This window comes from Astyanax mexicanus, chromosome 6 (assembly GCF_023375975.1).
Source record: "Astyanax mexicanus isolate ESR-SI-001 chromosome 6, AstMex3_surface, whole genome shotgun sequence".
Taxonomy (NCBI): Eukaryota; Metazoa; Chordata; class Actinopteri; order Characiformes; family Acestrorhamphidae; genus Astyanax; species Astyanax mexicanus.
Genome location: NC_064413.1, coordinates 7,496,083 through 7,517,499, shown reverse-complemented (window position 1 = coordinate 7,517,499; position 21,417 = coordinate 7,496,083). Strand labels below are relative to the sequence as shown.

The following is a 21,417-nucleotide window of genomic DNA, read 5'->3' as shown; positions in this document are numbered from 1 at the left end:
GTATAGCTGGGTGTCATCAGCAAAGCAATGGTAGGAAAATCCGTGTGAGCGGACAACCTGACCAAGAGAGGTGGTGTATATGGAGAAGAGAAGGGGTCCCAGTACCGAACCTTGGGGAACCCTTGGGGAACCGATCTGAACCATGACAGCACATTGTCTGCGATCCCCATGTACATCAACAATAAATAGAATACAAAATAAAATAACATTGCTGTTCGCATAAATGTGCTGTGCTGTTAAAATAGCGGTCTACGAAAGTCAGAGCGCACCTGGCTCTTAAAGGGGATAGCAAGTAACATACTGATTGGTTTAGTAAAGTTACGCCCAAAACACGCCTATTATTAATTACCAGAATTAGTACATGCCAGAGACTGTAAAAAAGATGGACGACGTGTCGCCGTTCCTATTCATTTAATAAAAATGATGCCAAAATCCTGATCATGATCATGATCATGATCCTGAAACCCGAGTCTGTAGAGCGCAGTAGAGACCAAAGGAGGGAGAAAGACTGTGGAGAGACAGCCTACTCATTTAAATAACCCCGCCCCTGAGGGCTGCCTCCACAGAGCTATACACAGTCTATGGTCCCACCTATACAGTCATTGGTCCCACCCCGGCTAGGTGTAACCCAGCCCTTTTACACACCAGTAACCACACCTTTTTGAACAGAGCTGAATAACGTTTTAAAAAACGAAATCTGTGGGGATATAAAAATGTAACAATATAAGCAGAGGTTACACTAGCTGTTGCATTTAAATAATGGAGGTAGAATAATTACAGGATATAGGAAAATAAACGTGATTGAAAGTTGTTTGTTTTGCCATTGAAACCTATGGGGATGGGTGGAGTTACACAGCTTTCTGCAACCAAACAGCAGGGGGCGCCCGACCTGTGGTGGCTTCACTTTTGAGAGACGATGCTCTGTCCAGCTATACACAGTCTATGGTACATAGACTTCCAATCACACAAGGCATGCTTTTCCCGTGATTACGATAGCAAAGACATACTGACATCCTTAATTTAGCTCCTCTGTAAATCTAATGCACATTTAAGAGTTTGCCAGTAGATACAAAATAATAAAAATAGGGCCCTACCTATGTGATCGTCTGCAAATGCAATCCAAACCTTTCTGTTGGACTATATATCTTATATAAGCAATTACTCAGGCTTTAATTCTCAGATTTTCAGTGTCAGCTTTTAATAAATAGTATTAATATTTTAAGAAATAGTAAATAAGTAAAGATTTTTTCCGACATTGTGCTACCATGTTAAGAACGGGTGGAAAACCTTTACAATCCCGATTTAAACAACATTAAAGGCAGGGTCTGAGTAGCGTGGTGGAGTAGAGGTGGAGGAAGTGCAGTGGGAAGAGATAACTGCAATTACGTGATTCGCTAGAAGTCATAATGTTTTGACCGAGGGCTCGCGTACGTCTTGCTCACACACACACACACACACACACACACACACACACACACACACACACACACACACCTACACACACACACAGCTCAGCTGTGCGAGGAGAAACTCTATACGACCTTCACTGCATACAGTCGGTCACTGGTGCAGTTCAGAAGCACATCTGTCCCAGTCTGGTTGCTATTTCTCACCATAAGCTGGTGGTGATTATCAAGGTAACAAAGCACAGACAAGTAAGATGGGCTTCCTATATCACGCACCGTACTACATTCACCAAACATACTACCGTACTACAATCACCAAAAATACTACCGTACTACAATCACCAAACCACACATCAAACGTCAATGATACTACCACAGTACAATCACCAACCATACAACTGTACTACAACCGCAAACATACCACCATAGCATAATCACCAATCGTACTACTTCACAAGGGTCACCAATCGTACTGTCATAGTATAATCACCAACCATACTAGTGCACTAGTCACCAACCATACTACTGTACTACAAACAGTACAAACAAACAAACAAACAAACAGTTCTAATGCTCCAATCACCAACTGCTCTGCCATAGTACATATGCCAATCAGACTACAATCCCCAACTGTGCTGCTGTATTACAATCTCAATATAGTACTACCACAATACAATCACCAAGCGTACTACTGTAGTACAATCAACAACCATACTACCATAGTATAATCTTTGAAGTACTAGTACACTACAGTGACCAACCATACTACTGTACTAAAATCACTAACCCTGCTGACACTACTGTCACCAACAGCTCTACCATAGTACAATCAGCAACGGTACTGTCATAATATAATCACTAATCGTACTACTGCACTACAGTCACCAACCCTACTAATGCTCTACAGTCACCAACAGCTTTTCCATGGTACAATCACCAACTGTACTATCATAATATAATCACCAGTCATACTACTGCACTACAATCACCAACCCTACTAATGCTCTGCAGCCACCAACAGCTCTTTTATAGTACAATCACCAACTGTACTATCATAATATAATCATCAATCGTACTACTGCACTACAGTCACCAACCATGCTACCATAATATTTTCACCAACGGTACTACTTCACTAAAGTCACCAACCGCACTTCCATGCTATTGTAATCCACCGTACTACTGCATTACAGTCTTCAACCATACAACCATACTACAGTCACCAACAGCTATCCCATAGTACAATCACCAACTGTACTACCATAATATAATCACCAATCGTACTACTGCACTAGTCACCATCCCTACTAATGCTCTACAGTCACCAACAGCTCTTCCATAGTACAATCACTAACTGTACTATCATAATATAATCATCAATCATACTACTGCACTACAGTCACCAACCATACTACAATAGTACAATCACCAACAGCTTTGCCATAGTACAATCACCAACTGTACTACTATAATATAATCACCAACTGTAGTAACCAACCAAACTACTGCACTATAGTCTTCAACCATACTACCATACTGTAGTAACCAACAGTGCTAATGCACTACAGTCTCTAACCACGCTACCATACTTTACTAACAAACCGAACTACCTCACAATCAATTTCCAATCAATTACCATACTACCATACTGTAGTAACCAACCAAACTATTGCACTACAGCCTTCAACCACACTACCATACTATAGTGACCAACCACACTACCATATTACCACCAACCGTGTGGTGATTAGACCAATTCAGTAAGGAATATGATTGTTTTGTTTTGTATGTTTCATGCTAATATTTGATGACCAATGTTTTGATCCCATATTTTAGAACAATATTTCCAGCCAATATTTTATAACTAATATTTCAGTCTGAACAGACCATTACACAACATTATTTGATAACTGATATTTCTGATTGATTTCTGACTGGTTTCTTATGTTTCAAACTGATATGTGACTGTGCGTATTTTATGTCACTCTGGTTTGAGGAGAGTATTATTTAGATTGCACTACCTTGTATAAAATGTGTGTCATTTATTCATTTGAATGAATGTATTTAACATATTTCTCAGTAATGCTGATACAGGTGGATTTAGCCCCGGACTGTACAGGGTTCTGTCGGCATCAGCAGACATGATAAATATGCTGCACCGGTGCATCACCAGCGATATTGGTACCATCCGCCACTTGAGCTGCATGCGCTGAATCCTCCAGCGCTCTCGGGCTCTGAACCGTGCTGAGTGACCTCTCAGATGTGATGTGCGTCCGGATGGCGGTGATGTTCTGTGAAGAAGACAGTGAAGTGTCTGTTTCTTCAGCGGGATTAAATTTGGGCTGGTTCTCGCCGCGCTGCCTGTACGCTGGGCTGTAATTGAAGTTCTCTGTAGGCTCTGCGGCGCTGAGACGGCTTTTATTTTCTGGAGATGTGCTGCTTTAATAGATTGAACAATGTCACGGTGTATAAATAGCGCATTCATTTTCATGTACAGTGCTCTAGAACAATGTGGGCTTTGTTGTGGTGGGCGAGGGGGCTGGGTGTATAATTGATGGTATGGACGCTCTGCAGATGAAGTGGTTGGGCAAGCGGCGATCATGGGGTTGGAAGGGTGGGGGGGGTTGTGTTTTGTACACCCGTGTTTGTGCGTGTGTGTATATGCATATGGGTGTGTCTGTGTGTGTTTGTTTGTAAGCTTTCTGATGTCTCTAGTCCACACACACACACACTGATGTGCAGCAACTTGGACTCAATCAATATTTAATAATCGGTATTTGGTTATGCTTTATAATAGGGGTGCGAATTTCTCAGTGTCTGGCAATTCGATTTGAGTCCGATTTTTGGGGTCACGATTCGATTCAGAAACGATTTTTGATTCTGGAACGATTTTTCAAATCAAATGGCCTATAAATTTGGTTTAAATTATGTGAGAAGATAAAAAGATGAAAGGACAATGTAAACAAATAGAACATTTATTTAAAACAATAAACTTAGGTTCCTTACTGTATTAAATCTTTTTGCAACATAGTGACAGTGTCATAATAATGAATGGCTAATTTCTAGCATGGTTAACTAATCCTGAATTCATTTCTAAAAGGAAGACATTGTTAAAACTGGAAAACACTTATCAATGTAACACAGCCACAACTAAATACACTAGATTTTAGCATGCACACCCCTCTGTTGCCTAACAGGGAGAGGCAGTCGCGCACTGACGCACAGAGCTTTTTTAACTGTACCACGGAGCTTTTTAACTGCGTCAGTAGCTTCACCCAAAAAAATAGATTTTTTGAAAATGAGAATCGATTCTGAATCGTTCAATATTAGATGAGCGATTCGAGCTCAAATTGATTTTTTCCTGCACCCCTACTTTATAATGTTAACAAATGGCAGTACTTACGACAGTAATAAACATTGTAAAATTGATTAATACCTAACACTAGTTAATACATTATTAAACATTACTACATTTTAATGCTTAAGAATGTTGTAAATAATGAATTAAGATTTGTTATAAATGTAGTATTAATTGATAATGTCAATTCATAGTTAGTTGAGAGATTATGTCGTAAATACTGTTAATTCATACAGTGGTATAAAAAAGTTTGATTATTTTTTATGATTTTCCCTTATAAATCATATATTTGAGAAGGATTTACAGAAAGTGTACAATAATTCTTTAAACTCTGCATAATTTTAAGCACCCCGACAGAAAAATTACATCAGTATTTAGTAGATCCTCCTTTTGCAGAAATAACAGCCTCTAAACGCTTCCTTTAGCTTCCAATGAGAGTCTGGTTGAAGGTATTTTGGATCATTCTTCTTTACAAAACATCTCCAGTTCAGTCAGGTTTGATTCAGGTTTCTGATCATAAACAGCTCGCTTTAAATCACACCACAGATTTACAATAATATTCAGGTCTGGGGACTGAGATGATCTTTCCAGAATGTTGTACTTGTTCCTCTGTATGAATGATTTAGTGCTTTAGTAGATTTAGAGCAGTGTTTAGTGTTTAGGGTCGTTGTCTTGTTGAAGTATCCAGCCCCGGCGCTTTAACTTCAACTTTCTCACTGATTCTTAAGCATTATTCTCAAGAATCTGCTGATATTGACTGAAATCCATGTTACTCACAACTTTAACACTGTTTCCATTGTCTGCACTGAGCACACAGCCCCATGATGTTAAACAATCTCTGTTTTCAGGTCATTTGAAAGTTTGTTTTTTGAGGCTCCCATGTTGCCGCTCTTCAGAGAAGATGCAAAGAGGAGAAAAACTTGCAATTGGCCACTTTAACCATTTCTCATAATTGGATTCATCTGTGATTTACCAGATTTTTTTTAACAGTGTAGCATTTACAACCAGTATTTGCTGAACAGTATTGTAGTGTGTTTTTATACCAGCAATCTGACCCAGCTTTTAAATGCTCTTAAATTCTTTTATTTGAGTTAAACTGCTGATAAGGTTGATCCTAATCTGATATGTTAGTCTGCTTCATGTTGTTTACACGCGTGGTGTGTGCAGCGTTCATTGCTTGCAGCCACGTAAGCAAGTGCTGCATGTCCCATTGAAAACAGTGTGTTTGAATGCGCAGCGGCAAATTTTCAGAGTTTTGTGTTAAAGCAGCTTTACACTGCCCAGTAGGGGTGTGACGAGACACTAATATCACGTGACGAGACATGATACTGGGTTCACGAGAACGAGACGAGACGAGATTTAAAAATACAATTTTAAAGGAAACATCAAAAATGAAAAATGGTTTGAAAACTACAGTTTTTTAACAGACTGGTTTCTCTCACACATTGTTTCTATAAGAAATAAAAATAACAATAAAACTTTTCTAGGTCTTATATAGTGCAAACAATAAGTGCAAACCACAACCAGTCATAATAAGCCTATGGTTTGTGTTTTTTTTTCTCCTACATCTCTTGTAATTTAACTATGCATAACCATAACCAGTCATATTAAGACTATGCTTGAAGTGCAAACAGAGACAGAACTTTTTTTTTTAATACTGTACAGACAGGTTTAAGCTTGACGAGAAATATCGTCACATTTTAATCTCGCGAGATCTCGTCACACCCCTACTGCACAGGTATACCTGCTAAAACACAGAATCTTCTATATATACTTACTTTCTTGCTCCCGTGCCAGACAGTTCTGACCAATCAGAGGAGGCAACATGCTCATGTGGTCTTTTGGTGCGTTTAAAAGTTTGTGCCTGTGTGAAACCAAACCAAACAGAGGGAGAAAAATCTCCAAATTAAAAAAAAAAACATATCAACTAATTCGAACCATAGAAATGAACTACAGCTGCGAAACACTAATATTTTATGACTGATACTTCAGTCTGATATTTGGCATTCAGAATGTTTAGATAACACTATGGCTGTCAAATGTTTATTTTAAAAGTGTATTGTATTCTTTTTAATGCATTCTGTATGTGTGTGTGTCTTTCACTAAACATCTTTTCTATTGGCTCCTGGCATCATTCATTTGCATCATCCGCGTGAACCCCCCCCCCCCCAACCTCTCCCCTAACTCTCATTCACCATTAGTGTATAGTCATGCCCTTCAAGCTACTTTCCTTCGGTGTGCATTCTGTTTTGTATAATGTTGGATTATCTGACTGCAGTGTTGTAGGCTGTAAGAGCAAGTTCCAGTTTATTTCACTGTAAAGTGCGCTTAACTGCAGTGCAACAACTGGTTTTAATTCTCTAATTTCTGAAGAAAAGGGCTGTTCTGTAACTTTTGATTCATTCGTTTAACTAAATAATATTACGATTTTTTACAGTGTAGGATTTACAACTAGTATTTGCTGTACATTATTTTTATTAACACTAATATTTTATGACTGATACTTAGAATATTTATGATTCTATCATTCTATTTTATTATTTGAATAAATATTGTATTTCTATTTAATGCATTCTGAGTGTGTGTGTGTATGTGTGTGAACACACTCCTCTGATGTGTCCAGTGATGTGTATCAGCTGGGGCTCGTACCGCATGCATGAGATTAGGGCCGCGTGTCCGTGGTGTTAGCGGTAGTTACACAGGCCTGTGTGTGCTGTGTGTCTGCTGCGCACTCTCATGCATGCATAATGTGTGTGTGTGTGTGTGTGTGTGTGCGTGCCACAGTCCAGTACACCTTCAAAGATTGGTGTGATCCGTCCAGGCTTTGCGTATCTCTCTCTGCACACTGAATATGATCAAAGTATGGACCAATTAACTGCTCACACACAAATACACACACGCGCACAGACACACACACTCACACACACACACTACGGAAACTGAATCAGCAGTATAAGTGCGATGTTACGTTCCCAGCTGGCTGCGTGTGGCTCCCGGCCCTCCGCTGCAGTGGGAATCCATGTATTATTGATTATTGATGAATGAATATTGATGCGGTCCTCATTGTCCGTGTCACGCGGGTGGGATGCCGCGGGAATCGTTTCGTGCTGAGTGCTTCGGAAGTCAATATTGACTCTCATTTGAAAAAGCCGTTTGGGTGCACGTATCGGCTCCATCCTTGTCAAGGAAACCGAGCAGGGTGGGCAATCATTAGACCCCTGCCTGGTGGAGGGGTTTTGAGTGACAGTGCGGCGGAACGACCCTGTTAGCCTGAGTTATGTGATGAGGGCAGGTTACGGCAATCACTCCGGACAAAGCCGCAACGCTCCTATATACAACCTGTATATAACCTTTTAATTTCCTTACAATAAAAAAAAAACAGTGGTTACTTTTTTTAAAATAAATTTTATAAACACATTTATAAATATATAAATATATAAATATCAGAATATTTAATATTTAAATTACTGCATGCCATTCACTTGAACCCTAGATTGCAGAAACTGTTGTAAATAATTGTGTAACCATTCAGTTTATGTTACAAGTACAATGCTACAAAGAGTAAAGTACAGTACAGGCCAAAAGTTTGGACATTTTTTAATGCGTTTTCATTATTTTTATGACTATTTACATTGTAGATTCTCACTAAAGACATCAAAACTATGAATGAACACGTGGAGTTTTTGTACTTAACAAAAAAAGGTAAAATAACTGTTTTCTTCAAAATAAAGGTCGCTATGCTCATTGCTTCCTTATACCCTGCTAGCAGTCTACTTTCACACTTTTTGTCTGTGTTATTTAAATAGCAACTTTTAAATTGCTTGTGAATAGACCTACACTGAGGGGGTACATTTATATGATGGGGTAAATTTCTGGCATATTACAATCTTGGCAACACAAAACACAGGTGCACCACTGATTGAAGAAAACCTGAAGAGACAGACATCAACAATCGTTAGTTGCTATCTTGGCAACGCAGGCACACCGCACACGCTCAGTGCACTTACACCCCTGCTTGATACACACACATGGACATACAGCAGTGCACAAACCCAACATTTACATCAACAATAAACAGATCAGAAAGTAAAATAACGTTGCTGTTCCTGTAAATGACCTGCGCAAGCAAGTTCGTTTCCTCTGCTGAGAATTGCATAAGCACTGCACTGTTAAAATACCAATCCGCCAAAGTCAGCGCTCACCTAGCTTTTAAAGGGAATAGGCAGTGGCATGCTAATTCTTTTATTTTTGCTTCATCAAGCAGGGCAAGGTGTGCTTTTCCTGTCGTTATGATAGCAAAGACACACTGACACGCCCCAAATCAAGCTGCACGGTGCACGATTGACGGCTGGACTAAAGACCACTAAAATAGGGCCCTAAGTGGTAAAAACAGAATGCAAAACACAAATAATATTAATAAAAAATAAATAAATAATAATAATAATAAAGTATCTGTTGTGTAAGAGTACACAATCGATTTATTGATGATAACTGAAAAAAGCGTACTATTTAAAGACACAGCGATCTGTATTGGATTCCATTAGCCTGATTCCACATTTGCTCATTTTGGCAGACTTGGTACAATCAGTTTCAGGAGTTCAGTTCAGCTCTTTCTTTAATAAGAAAAACTCAAATGTGACTCAAATGTGCTCTACCAAATGATTTAGCAGATTTTAAAGAGTTAAAGGGGAAGTCCAGCCCGTTTTCAAAAGCAATCGCTGCATAATACCTTGTCAGAATTGTAAACAGCCAATCAGAGTGGATTTTGGGTGAATTGATTAATGTAGAAATGTAGAGAAAATGATGACTTTTCTTTATGATGGTGGTGAAAGGAAACAGGCATTGGTTGCCATGACTACAGTACAAATCGAGCCAATTTGTTAACTATACAAACCCCACCAGTACACCTGCATGTGTATTCTGATACGTTCTTTACATGAAATGATGATGATTATGATTAAATAGTGCATGTATCCATCACTTGTTTATATTAATTCATCTTAGACTTCAGCCCTTTTGAAAACTATGATAAAACAGAGCCCCAGGCATCTGACAGCGTATGATAGTAAAATAAAATCAATGGAAAAAAATCTATATTATTTTTTTCTTTATAGACTTTTTTTTCCTCAGCCACCACAGCGCAGATCTCAGCTCAAACTCTACAACTTCTACATAACAGACCATTGATTTACAGTAGCAGCATGCTGTGTGTGTGTGTGTGTGTTTGTGTAGGAGTGAAAGGAATATGGAGAGAAGGATGTGGTAGTAAAAGTTAGTTATGAAATTCGATTAGTGATACCCTGTTTACATCATTGCATCATTAAATTAAACCACTAATACAGTATCAGTCAAATATTTGGATGCACCTTCTCATTCAATGTTTTTAATTATTTACTTAATTTTAATATATTAATATTAAAGCTATGAAAACAATTAAGGAACACGTAATAGAATTATGGAATAAACAGTAAACAAAGTGTGTAGCCTCCAATTAAAGCATTGGAACTGGATTCAGAGTGAAGTTTAAGCCAATAACCAATAGATCACTGAATTTGTGCATTATTCTGTAGTCTGTAGTCGGGTCTAAGCTGAATTTCTTAAAGCAGCACTAGGTAGGATTTCCTTGATTTTTGATCTTTTTAAAGAAGTAAAATTACAGCTTGAAAACTGCAGCGCTGCATTGAGGTGCAATAGGAGGAATAGCGGTGCTCTCGTCTCTGTGCCGGAGCTCCTCGAGGCGGCCGCGACTAACGTTTGCGAGAACTGCGACCTGCTTTCCGACCTTTAGTTCTAACAGTTCTACAAGGACTACTGGTTCATTCTTTACAAACTAACATACAGACACTCTGGCAGAAGCTGGAAAGAGACCGAATATGTCTGTGAAAGCCAGAAAATGAGAAAGAGAAACTAATCCACCTGAAACATTTATTACACTCTACAACTGTAGGGGGAGCCCACGAGCTCAAAATCTCAATCCTACCTAGTGGAGCTTTAATGGGCAGAATGAATGTGCTTTTCAAAATCATGCTGTATCACATATGTTCAGAACCCTATATATTTTATTCTGTGTACATTTTGCTCCTGAACATCACTAGATACTTATACTTGGTAAGAAGAGAAAAAGAGCATTAGCAATTCTGGTTCTGGAGTAGCACTTGCCGCAGGTCTTATCGTTTGTTTACAGTCAATCAGCTCATTAATGCTTTTAGAGAAACAGGCGTTAGTTATATCAGAGAGATATTGGACAATGTCGAGGACAGAGGATACAGGACCAGGACTGAGAAGCACTTATATACATGTAGGTTGTTGGACTCATGCTGTTGAAATCTTTGGTGTCCAATTTCACTGCAGTTGGAAATTGAACATCTACTTCTTTAAATTTTATGTTTGAGTCTTAATGTCTTGTGGTTAATTTATGAAATAAATTCAATGAATTCACAGAAAATGTGCTATATTGTGATCTTCAGTACCAGTCATACATTTTTTTAGTAAAGAATGCGTTTATATTTTAGATTCTTCAAAGTAGTCACCTCAGTTTTGCACATCTTGGCTGGATTTTCTCAGTCAGTTTTATGAGGTAGAGTCACCTGGAATTCAGGCTTTCAGTTAACAGCTGTGCTGAACTCATCAAGAGTTAATTACTTGAATTTCTTGCCTCTTAATGTGTTTGAGAGCATCAGTTGCAAGGTTGTAAAGAGGTAGAGTTGATATACAGTGAATAGCTATATTAGAGTAATTTTGTAACCCATATTATGGCAAGAACTACACAAGAAGAAGAAGAAAAATACTTTAAGAAATGAATTTTTATTGAACATTATGATGAAACTGGCTCTCATCAGGAGTGCCCTAGGTTAAAAAAAAAGAACAAGAGTTTCCTCTTTTGCACAGGATAAGTTCATAAGAGTTATCAGCTTCAGAAACCGCAAGTTAACAGTACCAGCTAATAGTATTTTGGTTTGTTTAACACTTTTAAGTTACTACATGCTTCCTTATGTGTTCTTTCATAGTCTGGATGACTTCAGTAAAAACACTTAATAGAAAGAAATGTAGAGCTGGTCGATTAATCGATTTTATCGATTAATTCGAATTTACAGTTAAGTACGTTGTGTTTTTATGAAAATCGATTTTCTCTGAGTTTTAATTTTCAATCAGTCTCTCACCTCATTCACCACATAGCCTTGTCACACACCTCGTCCACAGTGTCTCCCTCTTTGTAAAAAGCTATTCAACAATTTGTCTATAAGAGGTTTAAAAATAAAGAAAACTTAAGAAAGCTAAAAAAAAAAATTATAAAATAAACTGCTCTTATAATAACATTTAACAACACGGCAAAAAAACGATTTATGTAATTTACTAAAAAATAGTTATTTTGAGAAGTGACTGCCTATTTAAAAAGCAACAGAAGTTGTTCATTTGTTGGAGTTCATTTGAATAATTTCTAACATATTCAGAGTGTTTTTACTCACTTTTTTCTCTCTCACAATGTTAATCCTTTACATCTTCAAAAACATGTATTATGCAAATTAGGCGATGACATCATTTAGCGCCTTTTAGGAGATTTTAGTAGGGGTAAAAAATCGATTTAAATCAAAAATCGGATTTTTTCTTAAAAATCTAAGATTTTTTTTTTGGGCCATATCGCCCAGCTCTAAAGAAATGTACAAACTTTTGACTTGTACTGTATATCGCTATCTGGATATGATATGGCTTATATTGGGATATTATTTATTTATTTTTTTTATGTCAGACTAATGAGTGGGATAAACACAGCATATAGACGTTATAGCACAGGGCTGCTGTGTTACAGTAGCGGCTGTGCGCTGCGGCAGCCCACAGTGAAATACTGCGGCAGCAGGCGGACGCACAGCTGATATACAGGGGCCGTTACTGAACCCTTATCATCCCGCCTCTTCCTCGCTTTGTCACTCACACACACTGTCTCTCTCTCTCTTTCTCTCTCTCTCACACACACACACACACACACACACACACAAACACACACACTCTCTCCGGAGGATGGCAGGCTTGTTTGTTTAAGCCACACACGTACGCTCGACCCAGTGATCAATATTTCTCTCTTTCTCCAGCTCCCTTCATATTTCATTCCTCCACTCTCATCCCACCCCCCAACATTTCCTCCACTCCCCTCTTTCTCCCCACCCTCTTCTTAGTCATTAGTACTATATTTACCTCCTATCAGTAAATAGCATTTCAGTCTCCCCATCTTTCTCTCTCTTTCTCTCTCTCTTTTCTCTGTGTCTATCTGTGGGTCTCAACCTACCATCCCCTCCCCTCCCTCTCTCTGTCTTTTATTCCTTTATCCTCTCTTTCCTCCAAAGGACTCATCAGGGTCAAGCCACCAGTGGTGCAAGACTGGGGAGGGGGGCCAAACAAGAGGCGCGAGAGCGGGGCGATGGAATAGAGAGAGAAAGAGAGGGATTATTATTTGAGCCAGCGCTGCGATTCTGTGCGATTGTATTCGCACCCCGGAGTCACGAGGAACAGTTAGCGGGAGAGAAGAGTGTGAAAAGGGGGGCTGAAGCCAAGGGGGTGGGGGGGGGGTTGGCACAGAGAGTAAATTGAAAATGATTTGTTAGATTGTGTGTGTGTGTGTGTGTGTGTGTGTGAGTTGAGTGTGTGTGTGTGTATGAGCCTACAATATTAACTCTCATTTCTCTGAGTAAATCCCTTCGCCAGGCGGTGGTGTGCTGGTGTTCACCGCGCCTGTGTGTGTGTGTGTAGTGGTAGTGTGTGGTAGGGTGATAGTGAGGGTCCAACCGATATAAAAATCTGTGGCTGATACTGATACCAATATAGATGCAATAATAAGAGGTTCATTAATCAATAAGGTTTCTGAATATCACTCACAGTGCGTTCTTTAGCTTTTTTAACAGCGTTGTGTCAAGGCTGTAGTATAGTGTTTAGTATAGTATCTAAATTACCCTATACTCCGTATACTCCCCTGCACTTTTTCACCCTACTCTATACTCCTTATAACACCCTTTAGTACCTATACTACCTTATACTACCCTATATTACGCTATGCTACCCTATGTTACCCTATGACCCTATGTTCCACATAATCCCATATACTACCCTGTAGTACCTATACTACGTTATAGAACAATATACTCCCTATACTACACTTTAGTAAACATACTACCTTATAGTACCTTATTCTCCCTGTAATAACCTGTCTTGTCTTATTCTACCCTATACTCCCTATACTACCCTGTAGTACCTATACTATCTAATAGCCTCTATACTCCCTATACTACCCTGTAGTATCTATACTATCTAATAGCCTCTATACTCCCTATACTACCCTGTAGTACCTATACTATCTAATAGCCTCTATACTCCCTATACTACCCTGTAGTACCTGTACTATCTGATAGCCTCTATACTCCCTATACTACCCTGTAGTACCTGTACTATCTAATAGCCTCTATACTCCCTATACTACCCTGTAGTACCTATACTATCTAATAGCCTCTATACTCCCTATACTACCCTGTAGTACCTATACTATCTAATAGCCTCTATACTCCCTATACTACCCTGTAGTACCTATACTATCTAATAGCCTCTATACTACCCTGTAGTACCTATACTATCTAATAGCCTCTATACTCCCTATACTACCCTGTAGTACCTATACTATCTAATAGCCTCTATACTCCCTATACTACCCTGTAGTACCTATACTATCTAATAGCCTCTATACTACCCTGTAGTACCTATACTATCTAATAGCCTCTATACTCCCTATACTACCCTGTAGTACCTATACTATCTAATAGCCTCTATACTCCCTATACTACCCTGTAGTACCTATACTATCTAATAGCCTCTATACTCCCTATACTACCCTGTAGTACCTATACTATCTAATAGCCTCTATACTCCCTATACTACCCTGTAGTACCTATACTATCTAATAGCCTCTATACTACCCTGTAGTACCTATACTATCTAACAGCCTCTATACTCCCTATACTACCCTGTAGTACCTATACTATCTAATAGCCTCTATACTCCCTATACTACCCTGTAGTACCTATACTATCTAATAGCCTCTATACTCCCTATACTACCCTGTAGTACCTATACTATCTAATAGCCTCTATACTGCCTATACTACCCTGTAGTACCTGTACTATCTAATAGCCTCTATACTCCCTATACTACCCTGTAGTACCTATACTATCTAATAGCCTCTATACTCCCTATACTACTCTGTAGTACCTATACTATCTAATAGCCTCTATACTCCCTATACTACCCTGTAGTACCTATACTATCTAATAGCCTCTATACTCCCTATACTACCCTGTAGTACCTGTACTATCTAATAGCCTCTATACTCCCTATACTACTCTGTAGTACCTATACTATCTAATAGCCTCTATACTCCCTATACTACCCTGTAGTACCTGTATTATCTAATAGCCCCTATACTACTCTATGCTACCCTGTAGTACCTATACTATCTAATAGCCTCTATACTCCCTATACTACCCTGTAGTACCTATACTATCTAATAGCCTCTATACTCCCTATACTACCCTGTAGTACCTATACTATCTAATAGCCTCTATACTCCCTATACTAGCCTGTAGTACCTATACTATCTAATAGCCTCTATACTCCCTATACTACCCTGTAGTACCTATGCTATCTAATAGCCTATATACTCCCTATACTACCCTGTAGTACCTATACTATCTAATAGCCTCTATACTCCCTATACTACCCTGTAGTATCTATACTATCTAATAGCCTCTATACTCCCTATACTACCCTGTAGTACCTATACTATCTAATAGCCTCTATACTCCCTATACTACCCTGTAGTACCTATACTATCTAATAGCCTCTATACTCCCTATACTACCCTGTAGTACCTGTACTATCTAATAGCCTCTATACTCCCTATACTACCCTGTAGTACCTGTACTATCTAATAGCCTCTATACTCCCTATACTACTCTGTAGTACCTATACTATCTAATAGCCTCTATACTCCCTATACTACCCTGTAGTACCTGTATTATCTAATAGCCCCTATACTACTCTATGCTACCCTGTAGTACCTATACTATCTAATAGCCTCTATACTCCCTATACTACCTTGTAGTACCTATACTATCTAATAGCCTCTATACTCCCTATACTACCCTGTAGTACCTATACTATCTAATAGCCTCTATACTCCCTATACTACCCTGTAGTACCTATACTATCTAATAGCCTCTATACTCCCTATACTACCCTGTAGTACCTGTATTATCTAATAGCCCCTATACTACTCTATGCTACCCTGTAGTACCTATACTATCTAATAGCCTCTATACTCCCTATACTACCCTGTAGTACCTATACTATCTAATAGCCTCTATACTCCCTATACTACCCTGTAGTACCTATACTATCTAATAGCCTCTATACTCCCTATACTACCCTGTAGTACCTGTATTATCTAATAGCCCCTATACTACTCTATGCTACCCTGTAGTACCTATACTATCTAATAGCCTCTATACTCCCTATACTACCCTGTAGTACCTATACTATCTAATAGCCTCTATACGTAGTACCTATACTATCTAATAGCCTCTATACTCCCTATACTACCCTGTAGTACCTGTACTATCTAATAGCCTCTATACTCCCTATACTACCCTGTAGTACCTATACTATCTAATAGCCCCTATACTACTCTATGCTACCCTGTAGTACCTATACTATCTAATAGCCTCTATACTCCCTATACTACCCTGTAGTACCTATACTATCTAATAGCCTCTATACTCCCTATACTACCCTGTAGTACCTATACTATCTAATAGCCTCTATACTCCCTATACTACTCTGGAGTACCTATACTATCTAATAGCCTCTATACTCCCTATACTACCCTGTAGTACCTATACTATCTAATAGCCTCTATACTCCCTATACTACCCTGTGGTACCTATACTACCTAATAGCCTCTATACTCCCAATACTACCCTGTAGTACCTGTATTATCTAATAGCCTCTATACTCCTCTATGCTACCCTGTATTGCCCTATATTCCAAATACACGTATATACTACCCTGTACTGTCCTATCCTACTCTATATTACTTATACTGCCCTTTAGTACCTATACTACCTTATAGCCTCCTATACTACTCGCTGCCACCCCTTATTGCCCTATATTCCTTATACTCCCTTATACTATCCTACTATGTTTAGAACAGTAAACTCCCTATACTACTATTTTGTACATATGCTAATTAATGGCACATTTTCTCCCTGTACTTACCTGTATTGTCAAGCTACCATTTAGCACCTGTACTACCTTATAGTATTCAATACTACCTTATGCTACCCTATATTGCCCTATATTCCCCATATTCCCATGTACTGTTCTATACTTCCCCAGTATTCCTAATAGTAATAATATATATGTATAATATATACATATATTCCATATAATCCCATATACTACCCTGTAGTTCCTGTACTACGTTATAGAACTATATACTTTTTTATACTACCCTTTAGTGCATATACTACCTTATAGTACCTTATTCTCCCTGTAATATCCTGTCTTGTCTTATTCTACCCTATACTCCCTATACTACCCTGTAGTACCTATACTATCTAATAGCCTCTATACTCCCTATACTACCCTGTAGTACCTATACTATCTAATAGCCCCTATACTACTCTGTGCTACCCTGTATTGCCCTATATTCCAAATACACATATATACTACCCTGTACTGTTCTGTACTCCAATATTCCTATATATCCTGTAGTACCTGCACTACCTTATAGCCCCTATTCTATTCTATTGTTATATTCTATTCTATTCTATGCTACCCAGTATTTCCTTATATTCAATATTCTCCCATATATTGTCCTGTAGTACCTATACTATATTATTTTATTCTACCCCATATTTCCCTGTATTCCATATACTCCCTTATAATATCCTGTAGTACCTACAATATGTTATAATACAATACTCCCTATACTTAGGGAGTATTGTACATATACTACTGTATAGTACCCTTTCTCCCTGTACTACTCTGTATGGTACTATTATTTTCTCTTTAATTATGATTAACCACAGAACACTGTGGTGATTAATACAATTATTTCTTTAAGTAAGTAAATATAATACATTTTTGCCATTTTAATGCTGATAAATTTATTTACATTTAAATACATGCTTTTATTAAAAGTATAAGAACGAGTGTCTTGTAGGCCACATTTACACATATGTCACCATGCCACCAATTGACCAATGTCAATAGATGTTCATTTAAGTTTGAATGGTGGTCATGATGTCAGATGACACATTTTAATGTCAGGATAACACTGGTATCTAACACTGGTATGTGTGTGCAAGGTATGTACACTGTTCAATATTTGCACTGGATATTTTAATGTTTTTTTTGTTACAAGTCAATAATAAAGGCCTTACATTTAAGCAATTGTTTAAATTTAAAGAGGACATTGTCACGGCCTCGCTATGTTTCCCTGTGTTTTCCCCATTTCCTAGTGTGTTTCTCCAGTAGGTTTCCGTCATGTGTGTCTAATTTGTAGCTCCGCCCCTTCCCCAGGTGTTCAGTGTTTCATGTTCCTATATATAGTACACTTTAGTCCATGTTTATCCGTCGGGCTTTGCACCTTCCTGTGTTGTCTGCCTCGCCACGTTTACGTTATAGCTTATTTCTCGTTCCTTGGTTATTTGTATTTTCACGCTTTTGTTTATTTCTAGTCACGTTCATTTCCTGTTTGTGTCTTTGTTTATTTTTTATATTATTTACGTATTTATCCCTGTATATATCCCTAGCCCTGTTTTGTTATTATCTGTTTTTCGTTACTCCCTGTTTGTTTGTTTATGTACATATATATATATATATATATATATATATATATATATATATATATATATTCGTTATTCCCTTATTCCCTTATTTGTTTATCTGTTATTTATTAAAGTCTGTCTTACCCGCTTATAAGTCCGCCTCCCGTCTCCTCTGCTTCCCCGTCTGCTCCCCTCGTTTTGTTACAGACATATTATGCACAACTTACTTTTTTGTGCTTTTTTATTTCTACTTGGGTCTTGACTGCTCCTGTAGACACTACAAGAGTGAAAAAAATCCAACCATCCATTTTTTGTGAATCACCTGAAAGGATTAGCCAGCAGACTTCAACTGAAGTAGAGATCTGTACCTACTGTATGTGGCAATGAGAGAGATATAAGTTCTTTTCGAGTTTTGTGCTTCTATTGCAGTTAAGCAGCATCTAGCTTGTTTGTGTTTTCTATCTACTTCACCCCAAACTTAATTAATGTATTAATGTATATGATGAACACACACTTACGGCTGAGAAAGTACAAAGTCTGACGGAGTGACTGATGGATTTAAAGAGTCAAAGAGAGCTGGAATCCACTTAGTTCTGTGGTGTTTGGAGCTCTAGCTAGCTAAACGTACTGTATCTGCAGCTGTATAACGGCCTTAAGAAGCTAATGCTAATGTTTCTGGGGTGGTGGAACCAGTGAAGAGTAATGTATCTCTGAACTGTCACAGAAAATGCAGGTTTGTTTACTCGCTCACCCTTAATACGTATAATTCATTTGCCATAATAACCACTGCCTGCTCCACACACACACGCACAAACACACTTGCGTGCGCACACACACACTGTTCCTTGCAGCACAACCATATCCCTCTATCAATTACGCTCTCTTTCTCTGTTTCTATTTTCTTCCCGGTATTGCTCCATTTCAGCCTGTGGCCTGAATAAAGTCTATTTCCTTTTCATTCTTGCCTCGTTCGCCCCTCTCTCTTTCTTCTGCTCGCTCTTATTCTGCCTCTCGTTGTCTTTGTTTTCACATTCAGACGGTCTCACTTGTGTGCAAGTGTGTGTGTGTGCGTACGTGTTTGTGTGTACTTGTGTGTGTGTGTGTTTACAGTGGCTCCTTGATCAACCCCTTTGTCAGCTGTCACTCACAATCAATTACCCTGTGGGTACTTTCTCATTCTAATGACCTTTTTCTCATTTCTCTCTCTGTCTCTGTCTTTCTCTCCGTCTCTCGCTCTCAGGTACACTCTGTTTGCGCCCTCTGCTGCCGCTTCGCCCCCTCCGGCCTCCTTGTCTGTTGCCATGGTCACAGTACCTGCCCTCTCTCTCCTGTTGGCCCTGGTGGAGTGGGTGGGGCCAGCAGGCTCCTCCCCTCACCTCTTGCTCCGCCCCCGCGAGCGTGAGCGCGACCCAGTGGCCTCGATGCACTTCAACATCGCGGTGATCCACGCGGGCTCCGGGGCGCAGGGGGACGCGGGGGCCGCGGCAGCCGGGGGCAGGGTGCTGTACCCGGGCTTTGGTCGGGTGCACAGCAGTTTCGGAGAGAGCGTGGTCACCCAGTGGGGCTCCGCCAACGTCATCTGGCTTCAGGTGGGTTCACAAAAAAGGTCACCGTCACAGAATGAGTCACTGGGTTTGGCCTAAAATGAAACGTACAGCTCCAATACATGTCCAGACACCCGGTGACTTCATAGTAAAAAAGGACCCAGTTCAATTTCCCTATGGTGAATATAGTTGCTACATAGCACTGACATAACCATGACATAACAGATCTCATCACAGTGGCCGTTTCTCAATCTGCGTTCTTGTCTGTACTTGTATTCTTGTGGCCTCCAAAAAAACGTCATCAGTGGCAGCCCAAGTACTGTTCCATTTAGAAGTTCACAGTTAGCCAAGTTCACCACAAATACCAGGATGAGTTCTTGCTCCTCCCACATTATCGAGGACGCAGTGAAGGTGACTTCTTACAGTGTGGACTTCTTACAGTCCGACATCCCAGAATGCACCTCGCTGCAGTATCAATGGAGGAAAAAGTGCCTACCTATAAGTTATACGTTTTCAAAATAGTACTGCTGTGTGATAAAATAAAGTTTGAAAGTTGCTTTTTAGGTGAGAATGTAGTGGTGTAGACTTTAGATATGTAGTTTATTTGTTAAGGAAGCGCATATGTGAAAATGTGCTCCTATATTTTCGGAACAACGCTTTCTGCTCCCCTGTGAGGGTGACACCATCAAGTACGCAGCTGTTCAAATTATAAAAATAAAAGTCCTGCATCCCTCCAACTTTGGGAGTATCAGTCTGATGTTTTAACACTAGTATGGTGATGACAATTTGCCTTTTTAAGGCATCGATAAGTCATGGAAATTTCTTGGTTAAAAACTGTATGAACCTTGGAGGAGTATACATTCACAAGCTGAACTTACCAATTCTGTTCTTGCCAAGTATGGGAGTCCAAACTTGTGTAATCTGTATTGAGAAACAGCCAGTGTTCCCAACAATCAAATTAATGCAGTCACGGCAGTTTTACCTGTACACTGGACATATACAGTCAAGACAACATACGACATCTGGTATTGTATGTCCTTTTTATATAGACAATGAAACACTGCCAATTTGTGTTTGAAAATCTTTTTTGGAGTTTTTTGAGAGTGAAAGGATTAAAATTGTTGGATTATATATAGTTCATTCTCCAAGGTAGACTGCAACTTTAGGCGTTGAGGTATTGAAGAGTGTGATTCAACTCTCCTGCTGTTGATCAAGCAGATCTTACCTATTGGATGATGGCA

At 39.0% G+C, this 21,417-nt stretch overlaps 1 protein-coding gene across 6 annotated transcripts in view; it reads left to right on the top strand.

Moving 5' to 3' along the window:
• The window catches only part of LOC103043141 (glutamate receptor ionotropic, NMDA 2D), a 205,101-nt gene that overhangs the window by 34,868 nt on the left and 148,816 nt on the right, over positions 1-21,417 (top strand). For 5 of the 6 annotated variants that reach the window (XR_007439541.1, XR_007439542.1, XR_007439540.1 and 2 more), the window contains one exon: positions 19,873-20,221. The exons of the other annotated variant lie outside the window; for it this stretch is intronic. Coding sequence is in view for 2 of the 5 variants with exons in the window: in XM_049480394.1 (XP_049336351.1) it covers positions 19,873-20,221 (349 nt within the window). In the remaining 3 variants the exon portion in view is untranslated. The remainder of the gene's footprint in view (positions 1-19,872; positions 20,222-21,417) is intronic. 6 annotated transcript variants of the gene reach the window in all.